The sequence below is a fragment of the Salmo trutta genome, chromosome 37 (assembly GCF_901001165.1).
Source record: "Salmo trutta chromosome 37, fSalTru1.1, whole genome shotgun sequence".
Lineage (NCBI taxonomy): Eukaryota > Metazoa > Chordata > Actinopteri > Salmoniformes > Salmonidae > Salmo > Salmo trutta.
This window is the reverse complement of record NC_042993.1, coordinates 9,008,381-9,021,944: the sequence shown is the minus strand read 5'-3', so window position 1 is coordinate 9,021,944 and position 13,564 is coordinate 9,008,381. Positions and strand designations below refer to the sequence as shown.

At 43.2% G+C, this 13,564-nt stretch overlaps 1 protein-coding gene across 1 annotated transcript; it reads right to left on the bottom strand.

Annotated features, from left to right (window-relative positions):
* Positions 1-4,409: 4,409 nt before the first annotated feature.
* On the bottom strand, positions 4,410-9,838 carry LOC115176893 (transient receptor potential cation channel subfamily V member 6-like). Its single transcript, XM_029737255.1, has 15 exons — positions 9,708-9,838; positions 9,237-9,457; positions 8,987-9,127; positions 8,803-8,901; positions 8,535-8,710; positions 8,160-8,312; positions 7,995-8,074; positions 7,760-7,895; positions 7,563-7,649; positions 7,379-7,455; positions 7,098-7,263; positions 6,913-6,979; positions 6,451-6,719; positions 5,311-5,417; positions 4,410-5,173 (listed from the first exon to the last, which is right to left on the bottom strand). Exons 1-15 carry the CDS (start codon positions 9,836-9,838, stop codon positions 4,900-4,902), a joined length of 2,184 nt encoding a protein of 727 aa, XP_029593115.1. The 3' UTR covers positions 4,410-4,899.
* Between the last annotated feature and the right edge of the window lie 3,726 nt (positions 9,839-13,564).

Below are 13,564 nucleotides of genomic sequence, written 5' to 3'. Positions count from 1 at the left end.
ATACGACAGCATAATCAAAATGACACTGAATCAAGGTTGAGACAAGCAGTTTCTTAACTTTGATGTTTAAATATCAACTGGTATGATATAACATTTAAATTTGTCATTGTTGCTATCTGGCCATCCAGAATCACAACAAAACATGGACTTCTGCCCCATTGAAGTGTACACATCGTTTTCGTGACATTGTCTCCTAACCCGTCTATGACAGAGTATGTTTTTCCTTTTAACAAAAATATGGTACATTTGGTTTCTTACGAACCAAACCTACAGTAAAGCACATATTCTAAACTGAATGTGAATGTCATACAGTATTTGTATTTCCACATATTTGAGGACCATCTATTATCCATAACCCAGACAGCCAAAACACTTTCCAAATGCCATGGTTTGGTGTGTGTTTTCAGGTATATAGGTGTACCATATATGTACCATATATAGGTCAATCATTTGTGATAATCTTTATTTAGGCACAATAACAAGGTTCCTTTGCAGTGTGTATATTGTCACATCACAAATAACTGAAATTCATTTCTGACACTCGGCAAGGGCGAGTGGGAATGATGAAATGTCTCTTATAAAAGAGTGAGCAAGGAAAAGATAAATCAATTAGGAAGTGCAACTTGTAAATGACAGAAGGCATCACTTTATACATTGTTTAGGTGCATTATTTAGTATTTGAGTGGCACTAGCTACCGAGACTAAGGGAGATTTTACATTTTAAAATGTATTGGCTTCTTTGATACCCTAAGTGTATTTATCCAAACCAACTACATGCCTTAAACTACTGCCATCCAGGACCTCTATACCAGGCGGTGTCAGAGGAAGGCCCTAAAAAATGCCAAATACTCCAGCCACCCTAGACATAGACTGTTCTCTCTTTTACCATGCGGTACCGGAGAGCCAAGTCTAGGTCCAAAAGGCTTCTTAACAGCTTCTACCCCCAAGCTATACGACTCCTGAACAGCTAATCAAATGGCTACCCAGACTATTTGATTTGTCCCCCCCGGCCCCCATTTTTACACTGCTACTACTGTCTCTGTTTATTATCTTTGCATAGTCACTTTACCTCTATTTACATGTACATATTAACTCAATTACCTTGACTAACCTGTGCCCCTGCACATTGACTCTGTACCGGTACCCCATTGTATATAGCCTCGCTACTGTTATTTTGTTGTTGCTCTTTAATTATTTGTTATTTTTCAATTTCTTTCTTTATTTATTAATTTATTACATCAGTTTATTTTCGTAAAGTCTTTCTTAACACACATTTTTCTTAAAACTGCATCGTTGGTTAAGGGCTTGTAAGTAAGCATTTCACTGTAAGGTCCACACCTGTTGTATTCGGCGCATGTGACAAATTCAATTTGATTTGATATAGTGTCGTAAAGACTTCGGATTTGTGAGTAAGGAAATTGCTACACAAATAACATTCAGGAGTTTGTGATACTGGATGGTGTGTTGTTATGCGTTAATAACATTTAGACTACGTTACCCAGCAGGCTATGCGGGGGAGCAGGTGGTTGAAGAATGCCTTGCATGGCTAAACATGGAGTTTTCTAGGTGAAGTATATGTTCATTAAAAGTAGTTAAACCTACGCCCCGGTTTGTCATTATATAAGGAACAAACATAACAGATGGGCTTATAGGCTTTCCAGGGAAATAGAAAGTTCTAGACCCAGAGAGAGAGAGAACCATGTAGATGCAAGAAATCACCTGAGAGGAGGAAAGAGTGGTGAAAGTGGACGAGAGTCAGAGAATGCCTCAGGTAAGTGACCAGGAAAAGAAAGAAATTTGCACCACTTACTTCAAAATACATATATTTTCATGTATCTTACTGTATTACTGTAGGTTCAATCCAAAAAACGTTGTCTTAGGCTATATGCTCTTTTTTGTTGTGTTTTGAGAAGATACATTTGGTCCAAACCATCCACCTGTCTACATGTCTGTCAGTCGAGGAAGCTGAATCTACAATCTACTACTCCAAACTGAAGAGTCCATCAGAGGACATTTATGCTGAAGCTTTTCAGAGACAGACCAGGTACAGGTGGCTACAGCACTGCTATCATATTATGAATCAAATTCAAACAAGATGGCGCCGGAGAAGAAGGCTGACATTTTACGTGTTTCAATCCAATTGTGTTTTTTTGTTTGTTTGTTTATTTATTTTACTTATTTTGTACATACCCCTCTGTACATAGTCTCGCTATTGTTATTTTACTGCTGCTCTTTAATTACTTGTTACTTTTATTTCTTATTTATTTATTTTAACTGCATTGTTGGTTAGGGGCTCGTAAGTAAGCATTTCACTAAGGTCTACGCCTGTTGTATTCTGCGCATGTGAGTAATGACATTTGATTTGATTTGAATTGTATTTTACAAAGCCCTTTTTAAATAAGCAGTTGTCACAAAGTGCTTTACAGACACCCAGCCTAAACCCCAAAGATTATTATAAGATTATTGAACTAATCCCAATAAAGTAATGTACTGGCCAAGAATGAACCAGGAAATCAGCCAGACCACTGCTTTATGTTAACCTCTCTGGGGTCTAAAATGGTCTAAAATGTCCTATTAAAGTAAAAAACATTATTTCTACTTTTAATATGCATGAGAGGAAGAATAGAGGAAAAAGAGGAATAGAGAGAGACTGAGGGTGTTTCTTAATATGCATACTACTGTGCTCCGAGCATGCAAATTAGAGCACGGGAAGGTCTGAGTATGAGTCCAAATCAAAGTATGCGAAACAGAGCACGGAGGGCACTTCTCTAATGTGTATCCCGTTTGTACATATTTTGAAGCATGCATCGATGCAAGCTTCAACGGAAACTAAGCAAAGAAGTATGACTCAACCACATAAAAACATTTCTTGAAATCAATGGCGGCCACTATTTGGGCTGAAGCGAAAGAAATTACACTCTGACTTCAGAATGAAATATTGCCAATTCACATCTCACATGTTGCCTGACTACAATATTTGATCTTGATACGTTAATAAATACATGCTGTGTTAATTTTAGCATGTTTAACTGCCTAAGTACTGTAGATAGCACGCCCATATTAAGTCAATAGGGCTAACTGGCTAGCTACTAGTACCGTTAGCTAGCCAGATAGCCACAAAGAATTGTTAGCTAGCTATCCATGAAGAATTGAAGAATCTATCTTGCATAATATTAGTTTTAGGTCATTTTTTCCTGTTAAACTATTTGGTTAGCTACATTATTATGATTCACATATAACTAGCAGATAGTTATGAAGTATAACGGTTGTTGTGTGCATATCTTGTTTTGTCTCTATTGCCGTTGTTGTCCTGGCTGGAAGACGGTTCAGTGAATGGGTACTGCAAGTCCAAGTCAATAAGACTAACTGGCTAGCTAGCTAGCCACGAAGAACGCTAGCTTCCCACAAAAAATGTACATCTAACCTGCATAACCTTAGTTTTAGTTAATTTTTGCCTGTTTAACTAGCTGGCTAGCTAAATTGTTACAATTCACATATCTAGCGGATAATTATTAAGTAAAATATTTGCTTTGTGTATATCTTGTTTAGTCTCTATTGTTGCCATTGTCCTGGCTGGAAGAAGGTTAAGTGAATGGGGCGGTGAAGCGTGAGGTAATACAGTAGGGGGAGATGGGTGCCTCTCAAATGTATTGTTTTATGCATTCTCTACACTCTCGTCCTCACAAAAACGTATTGAAGAGAATGTGGTTGGAAATGCACTCGGAGCATGTTGGTGTGAAGCACGGTAGAATGCATATTGAGAAACACCCTGAGTGTGAGTATGAGAGAGAAAGACAGTGAAAGTACAGTTTTCCCAGTTCCGAATTTTAATTACAGACACATTTCCTTGGTCTAGCCTGCTATTAATGTTGTGTGCAGTTTTCATCTGCATATCGAAACTGTTGAGTAGGTCATTCATTGGCAACTCTTTTAACCCACTAACACAGTAGCTTACAATTAATACCATTATTACACATCTCTATCAATAGCCTTTTAAACCATGATTACATATCTCTATCAATATCCTTTTAAACCATGATTACATATCTCTATCAATAGCCTTTTAAACCACAATTACATATCTCTATCAATAGCCTTTTTAAACCACGATTACGTATCTCTAGCAATAGCCTTTTTAAACCACGATTACACATCTCTATCAATAGCCTTTTAAACCACGATTACACCTCTATCAATATCCTTTTAAACCATGATTACACATCTCTATCAATAGCCTTTTTAAACAACGATTACACATCTCTATCAATAGCCTTTTTAAACCACGATTACACATCTCTATCAATAGCCTTTTAAACCATTATTATACACTGTATGACCTAAGTCTGTGTTATAATTCATTAGACATCCAGGTATAACCAATGATGGTAAATAAAATCACATTACAGTTAGTTATGCCTTGTGAAGAACAATCAAGTCAGCCTGCCAATTTTAGTTAGAATTTGCACTAATGTAAAAGATGAATAATATCTTGCACTTATTTTCTTGTTTTGGTGAGATGTTTTCTATATGTTTTTTTAATGACTTTGAATGTAATAATGATCTACATTATTATGTGCGTTAACCAATCATTAGGTTTTCTGTTCTGATTTACAATCCTGAAAAAAAAGGTTCCAGTAAAAAAAAGGTTTAATATACTGTCTTGTAAAATCTTTAATAAAAAAATATTCACATGCTTTACTTGGAATGATAACGTGGCATACATGGTCCAAAAAGATTGAAAATGAATCTAGTCTACATTTCAACCCAGTCTTACCCATATACACTAGCTACTACAATACAATCATTTGTTTTCGACAAATAATACTGCATACATACATAATTGCATCACACATGTACTATATAATAACAATATAATGATCTGCTTTGCTGTCTTAACCCTCAGACGTATCTTACTTCCTGGTCATCCTCAGGCTCTTCCTGTTCCACATCTAAACCCAGAGCACTGTGGCGAATCATCTGCCAGCATGCCAGGGACTTCCTGTTTCCATCTATCCCACCCCTGTGTTTGGGTCTGATCAGAGGGCTTCCAGGTCCTTTTGACGTGTCAGTGTTCTCCGTCTCCTCCCGCTCCTTGCTCTGGTCCTCATCCTTAGAGAAGGCTTGCACGTAGCGACGCATCTTTTGCACCAGTGGGTCGTTGCGTTCCTCAACCCTGCAATGGAGACATTAAGAGAGTCATTATAATATAAAGCCTGTATATGATGGGGATGGGGAAACACTGTTAACACCACCACACCTAAGACAGAGAGTACAGTAATAGGCCAGTTAGATGAAGTGTTGTTGTCTTACCGGAGGTACCACCGCTCCCCCAGGCCGTAGAGCAGGCCACACACTCCCAGCCGGGGCCACAGGCAGAAGGGCAACCTCCTCTCCAACATCAGGGTAGTGGCCACCACCTACACACAGTGAGCAGGGACAAAGGACATAAGGGTCATTAGAATGGCACTGATTGGGATGCTGTATACATTTTCATCATGGTTTTAAGTTATGTTTATGGAGTATGCACAGTGCCTTCAGAAAGTAGTCACACCCCTTAACTTAATCCACATTGTGTTGTGTTACAGCCTAAATTCAAAATTGATTAAATATATTTAATTTCTTACCCAACTACACACAATACCCCATAATGACAAAGTGAAAACATGTTTTTAGAAATGCATATTTATTGAAAATGAAATACAGAAATATCTAGTTTACATAAGTATTCACACCCCTGAGTCAATACTTTATAGAAGCACCTTTGGCAGAGATTACAGCTGTGAGTCTTTCTGGGTACGTCTCTAAGAGCTTCCTACTCCTGGATTGTGAAACATTTGCCCATTATTCTTTTCAAAATTCTTCAAGTTCTGTCAAATTGGATGTTGATCATTGACAGATAAACATTTTCAGGTATTGCCATACATTTTCAAGTCGATTTAAGTCAAAACTGTAACTCGGCCACTCAGGAAAATTCACTATCTTCTTGGTAAGCAACGCTAGTGTAGATTTGGTCTTGTGTTTTAGGTTATTGTCCTGCTGAAAGGTGAATTAATCTCCCAGTATTTGGTGGAAAGCAGACTGAACCAAGTTTTCTGCTAGGATTTTACCTGTGCTTAGCTCCATTCCGTTTATTTTTATTCTGAAAAACTCCCCAGTCCTTAATGCTTGCAAGCATACCCATAACATGATGCAGCCAGCACCATGATTGAAAATATGGAGAGGGGTAGTCAGTAATGTGTTGTATTGGATTTGCCCCAAACATAACACTTTATATTTAGGACAAAAAGTGAATTGCTTTGCTACATTTTTTGCAGTATTTCTTTAGTGCCTTGTTGCAAACAGGATGCATGTTTTGGAATATTTGTATTCTGTACAGAATTCCTTCAATTAGGTTAGTATTGTGGACTGTAATAGAAAATGTGTGCTTGTGTGTGTCACACTGATGCACACCTGTGTCCTCCAGAGCTCGTCCCTCTCCTGGGCTACTCTCCAGTGTGTATCACTCATCATGGCTATGAGCAGGTTGAGCAGCAGTATGTAGGAGACCACAGAGAAGGTGCAGTGCAGTACATGGACAATAGGGGGCGTTGTGATGGTGTGGTCCACTGGCAGGTCTATCAGACCCACACTCAGCTCAAACTGGGAGAACAGAGTGATGGGGAAGGAGCGGTACGCAGGTAGAGAGTTTGGGTCCTGAGTCATGTACACCATCCACAGGGCTGGGAGGGAGGGAGGGAGGGAGGGAGGGAGGGAGGGAGGGAGGGAGGGAGGGAGGGAGGGAGGGAGGGAGAGATAACAACAACCAGGGTATAAAAATATGATTTTTTTTAGTTTTATACAATTGTTGGCAATATGCTTATTTGAAACGTCAAGATTTGCTAATACAGTTTCTCTTAAACAGAATGTACTTACAGGTGGAAAACCCTATGAGCACGATGAAGCTCAGCCACATGAACTTGGTCAGGTCTCCAAATATAATCTAGGAAGAAATGAGACAAAACACCACAACAGTCTAATATGGGAATTAAAACAGCAAAACCATATGTTCTACAGTAACGTCATGCTAATGCTTGTGTGTGTCTGCTTCCCTTACATACCTTCTGTATCATGATGACGTAAGGCCCCAGCATCTGAAAGCCTCGGGCAAAAAACATGACGTTACTCCAGCCCAGCACCAGACACACAGCCATGACAACTGTCTCCCCCTGCACCCCACTGACCCTGAACACACACAGCAGCACCACCAGGAATGCATAGGCAATACTGGGGAGGAAACACAGATTATTACACAGGTTAAAAATGCTACATAGACATGACATAACACAACAACATCACTCGGCAGGTAATAAAGGCTACATAGGCACCAAGGTTGACTTACAGAATGACATGGAAGGGTCCCCCCAGGGCCGTCTGTCCAAAGTACTGCTTGGCCCCCACTCTCAGCATATCTGGGATCTTAGGGATTGGGAATAACACAGATTATATTGACAGCCAGTAATGTGATCTAATCTACAGTGTAAATATAAGTGACATGTAAAACTATTGGGTGATGTATGTTTTACCTCCAGTAGCAGAATAACCAGGGCACCCAGGACACTGATCATCTCTCCTACCAGACGCAAGTTGTCCCCATGGGTCACATAACTCTCCTACAGGGACAGAGAACAGGGCACGTGGATCACAAAGGGTTCATATGAACACCTCTGATTGAGGTTTGCACACAGGCTGTCATATGAAGACGCCTTCATGTCTCCCCCACCTTCAGAGTTTTCTGCACGCGGATGGTTTTGTCCATGTCAGATACAGTGTAATTCTCTGGAGCGTCCTTTAGGGGGCGATACACACAACACAGTGTGAAGGTCCCAATGTACAGGAGGTACAGCAGCAGCAACAACCTGTACACAACACAATAATAACATTACAACATTAGACATAAACAAATGACAGCATCTCAAACACAACATCAGAACATGATCCACTGTATGTGTGGTTACCTAAAGTAGTGTTTTCCATAGAGGTTCCACTTGAGACTGACCAATTGCCTAACAGGAGTCACTTCCAGTATCCTTCTTGCCTGAGGGAAGAGATCATCCTCATCATCAGTTTCCCTGTAGTGTATATTACACCGTATCATGTTTGTGTTCTGTAATGTACTGTACCTCTCTCCTCTGGCTGCCCACAATGAGCTCAAGCACAGAGAGGTCGTTGTCGGCGACCAAGGAGTCGATCTCTGAGAGGTCATAGAGGTTAGAGGTCAGTGGTCCCAGGTTCCACTGGACAACTCGCCTCCGGTTGACCAGGTGCTGGAATGCCTGGGAGAGAGATACAAAAACCTTAGAAACCTAGAAATGCAGCACAATTCATTTGTAGGTTAATTACATACTAATAACAACATATGCTGTATAAAGAATATTAGAGTATGGAGGAGAAGGTTATGACTACAGGTTAAGTTAAAGATAATAGGGGAAACACTATCCCTCTTCTCCTCTCATACATTGTCTCCTGTTTCTTTCTATCCCTCTATTCGTCCTCACCACAAGGTTGCCCTCCTCGGCAGCCAGTTTGAAGGGCGTTAAGCCACGATAGTTGGGCACCATGTCCAGTGGCACAGCCTGGTCCAGCTCAACGTCACGTGCCAACAGCAGATCCAATGCCAAGCATGCTAAAGTCTTATTGGGCTGCAGGACCAGGATGTGGAGCACTGTGTTACCTAGGGGGAAGAGAGGGAGATATTAAACTGCTGAAAAAAGGAGAAGAGAGAAGAGGGGGAGGATGAGGAGAAGAAAGAGGAATGTTTCATACCAATGGAGTCCTGGGCCCTGGTGCTGGCTCCTGCGTTGATCACCATGGAGATGATGTCCTGATTCCCCACACAGGCCGCAAATGCCAGGATGTGCTCACCTAAAGTAAAGCAAACGGAATCAAATAACCACATTTCCCAAAATGCATTTTTCTACTCCTTACAGACCACAAACAGTCATCTTACCATAGTAGAGCAGCCCTCCTCTTCTCTTCCTGAAGTACAGGCCTGTGACTCTGGGCGTGGCCACATCTGCCCCACGACCAATCAGACTGCGGACCAGGTTAACGTTCTGATTCACCACGGCAATGTGGAGAGGTGTCATGCCTGATTGAGCGCGACAGAGAGAGAATATATTATTGTGTGATTTAACATCTGTGTGAGTTTTATGATATTATAGTGTGTGTTTGTTCATTGTGTGTGAGAGTATATGTACCAAGGAAGAGGTCAGAGGTCATGGGCTCATTGATGAGTTCAGGTGCTCCGTCCATCAGAACTAAAGCAGCATCCATGTTATCATTCAGAACTGCCACATGCAGCGCGGTCTCTCCCAGAGCACCTCTCTCAAAGATGTTAGTGGATGCACAGTCCAGAAGTTTCTTAATGCAACCTGCACTGTTCTCTTTGGCCGCAAAGAAGAGAGGGATGTCATTTGTCCTATGGGAGAGAGAGTATGTTTGCAAGTTAGAAATGACAGCTGTACTTTTAGTTTATGGTTGATGCAGCTTGTTTGTCATCAGCCAATCTGCATTCTCAATTAGTTAAAAGCATGTGAACACACACAACTGATGCTCCCAGATTACAAATAGTATTTTCAGAGTTTCTCACTTGTTATGAACGCAGCATAATATCAACCAATACTTGTCAGTAGCTGTTTTTTTTGTTTTTTTACCAATTGGAGTATCACCTTTTGTTCTGCAGCAAAAAAGTTTCATCAAGCATCTCATTCCACCCCTTCCTGTTCTGGAGGCGGAACCTGAGCTGGCTCCACCAATGGTTGAGCTCACCTGGAGCAGATCTTGCCAGGGGCGGGGCCATCCTCTCATAGGGTGAGTCTATTTGAAACGGCTGAGATGAGAAAGAAATTTGAATGTGTGTGAGACAAATTAAGTGTCAGAAACAGTGAGCTATCCAACAACCTTGTCTCAGAGCATTTAGTTTTATTCTGTATGTAAATCCGAGACACTCCATTTAGTGTGACGTGTTACATTTCGTATGGTATGTATTTTAATTTCTTGATGTCTATCACCCATTTTGTAAGCTATGTTAGGAATTACAATTTGTATTATATGTTACTAATTTCTAAAACGCACAATATATTACGAATTTGCAAACGTACTCTATGTTACGGTTTTGCAAAACTGTTACTTTATTTGCCACTTAATAGGCACTTACTATAGGCTAGCCAACTCTACCAGCTAGCAGTACTGTATCATCTTTAGTCAATAAGATTTTTGCAACATAAGCTTAACTTTCTGAACTTTCGAGTTGTGTAGTCCACTTGTGTAGCTAGCAGGACTGACTTTGTGTTAGCTAGCCAACGTTTAATTACTTCTGCGTTATGAAAGGAACTAGACACAGACACGAATGATCCATTGGTAGTTTGTTGTAACCAAGTATTGGTGCTAACCGTGTGTTATTGGATGCTAGCATGCTAGTTAGCTACGGCGTCATAGGACACGGTGCACTGGGTGGGTTTCACGGAAGAATACTGTACCAAGTTATCTAGCTGAATAAACTAAGTTTGAGCCTATTCCTGGAAACATTGAACCACTGTAGTTTACATCAATTATAATTTCTAAGTGGAAGTTGGAAAAGTTATATTTGAGTGTTTCAGTGAATGGTTAGTGAGGGAGGCCCTGCTCTCTCGCTTCCCCAGTTGTATTGTTAATTTTCATTCCAATCTCCTTTGCATTAGCGTAGCCTCTCCTGTAGCCTGTCAACTATGTGTCTGTCTATCCCTGTTCTCTCCCCTCTGCACAGGCCACACAAACGCTTCACACCGCATGGCCGCTGTCACTCTAACCTGGTGGTCCCAGCGCGCACAACCCACGTGGAGTTCCAGGTCTCCGGCAGCCTCTGGAACTGCCGGTCTGCAGCCAACAAGGCAGAGTTCATCTCAGCCTATGCTACCCTCCAGTCCCTCGACTTCTTGGCGCTGACGGAAACATGGATTACCACAGAAAACACTGCTACTCCTACTGCTCTCTCCTCGTCTGACCACGTGTTCTCGCATACCCCGAGAGCATCTGGTCGGCGGGGTGGTGGCACTGGAATCCTCATCTCTCCCAAGTGGACATTCTCTCTTTCTCCCCTGACCCATCTGTCTATCTCCTCCTTTGAATTCCATGCTGTCACAGTCACTAGCCCATTCAAGCTTAACATCCTTATAATTTATCACCCTCCAGGTTCCCTTGGAGAGTTCATCAATGAGCTTGACGCCTTGATAAGTTCCTTTCCTGAGGATGGCTCACCCCTCACAATTCTGGGTGACTTTAACCTCCCTACGTCTACCTTTGACTAATTTCTCTCTGCCCCTTCTTTCCACTCCTCTCCTCTTTTGACCTCACCCTCTCACCGTCCCCCCCCCTACTCACAAGGCAGACAATATGCTTGACCTCATATTTACTAGATGCTGTTCTTCTACTAATCTCACTGCAGCTCCCCTCCAAGTCTCCGACCACTACCTTGTATCCTTTTCCCTCTCGCTCTCATCCAACACTACTCACTCTGCCCCTACTCAGATGGTATTGCGCCGTCGCAACCTTCGCTCTCTCTCTCCTGCTACTCTCTCCTCTTCCATCCTATCATCTCTTCCCTCTGCTCAATCCTTCTCCAACCAATCTCCTGATTCTGTCTCCTCAACCCTCCTCTCCTCCCTTTCTGCATCCTTTGACTCTCTATGTCCCCTATCCTCCCGGCCGGCTCGGTCCTCCCCTCCTGCTCCGTGGCTTGACGACTCATTGCGAGCTCACAGAACAGGGGTCTGGGCAGCCGAGCGGAAATGGAGGAAAACTAGCCTCCCTGCGGACCTGGCATCTTTTCACTCCCTCCTCTCCACATTTTCTTCCTCTGTTTCTGCTGCTAAAGCCACTTTCTACCACTCTAAATTCCAAGCATCTGCCTCTAACCCTAGGAAGCTCTTTGCCACCTTCTCCTCCCTCCTGAATCCTCCTCCCCCTCCCCCCTCCTCCCTCTCTGCGGAAGACTTTGTCAACCATTTTGAAAAGAAGGTTGACGACATCCGATCCTAGTTTGTTAAGTCAAACGACACCGCTGGTCCTGCTCACATTGCCCTACCCTATGCTTTGACCTCTTTCTCCCCTCTCTCTCCAGATGAAATCTTGCGACTTGTGACGGCTGGCCGCCCAACAACCTGCCCGCTTGACCCTATCCCCCCTCTCTTCTCCAGACCATTTCCGGAGACCTTCTCCCTTACCTCACCTCGCTCATCAACTCATCCTTGATCGCTGGCTACGTCCCTTCCGTCTTCAAGAGAGCGAGAGTTGCACCCCTTCTCAAAAAACCTACACTCGATCCCTCCGATGTCAACAACTACAGACCAGTATCCCTTCTTTCTTTTCTCTCCAAAACTCTTGAGCGTGCCGTTCTTGGCCAGCTCTCTTGCTATCTCTCTCAGAATGACCTTCTTGATCCAAATCAGTCAGGTTTCAAGACTGGTCATTCAACTGAGACTGCTCTTCTCTGTGTCACGGAGGCTCTCCGCACTGCTAAAGCTAACTCTCTCTCCTCTGCTCTCATCCTTCTAGACCCATCTGCTGCCTTTGATACTGTGAACCATCAGATCCTCCTCTCCACCCTCTCCGAGTTGGGCATTTCCGGCGCGGCTCAGTCTTGGATTGCGTCCTACCTGACAGGTCGCTCCAACCAGGTGGCGTGGCAAGAATCCATCTCCGCACCACGTGCTCTCACACTGGTGTCCCCCAGTGCTCAGTTCTAGGCCCTCTCCTATTCTCGCTATACACCAAGTCACTTGGCTCTGTCATATCCTCACATGGTCTCTCCAATCATTGATACGCAGACGACACACAATTAATCTTCTCCTTTCCCCCTTCTAATAACCAGGTGGCGAATCGCATCTCTGCATGTCTGGCAGACATATCAGTATGGATGACGGATCACCACCTCAAGCTGAACCTCGGAAAGACGGAGCTGCTCTTCCTCCCGGGGAAGGACTGCCCGTTCCATGATCTCGCCATCACGGTTGACAACTCCATTGTGTCCTCCTCCCAGAGTGCTAAGAGCCTTGGCGTGACCCTGGACAACACCCTGTCGTTCTCCGCTAACATCAAGGCGGTGACCCGATCCTGTAGGTTCATGCTCTACAACATTCGCAGAGTACGACCCTGCCTCACACAGGAAGCGGCGCAGGTCCTAATCCAGGCACTTGTCATCTCCCGTCTGGATTACTGCAACTCACTGTTGGCGGGGCTCCCTGCCTGTGCCATTAAACCCCTACAACTCATCCAGAACGCCGCAGCCCGTCTGGTGTTCAACCTTCCCAAGTTCTCTCACGTCACCCCGCTCCGCCGCACACTCCACTGGCTTCCAGTTGAAGCTCGCATCTGCTACAAGACCATGGTGCTTGCCTACGGAGCTGTGAGGGGAACGGCACCTCCGTACCTTCAGGCTCTGATCAGTCCCTACACCCAAAGAAGGGCACTGCATTCATCCACCTCTGGCCTGCTCGCCTCCCTACCTCTGCGGAAGCACAGTTCCCACTCAGCCCAGTCAAAACTGTTC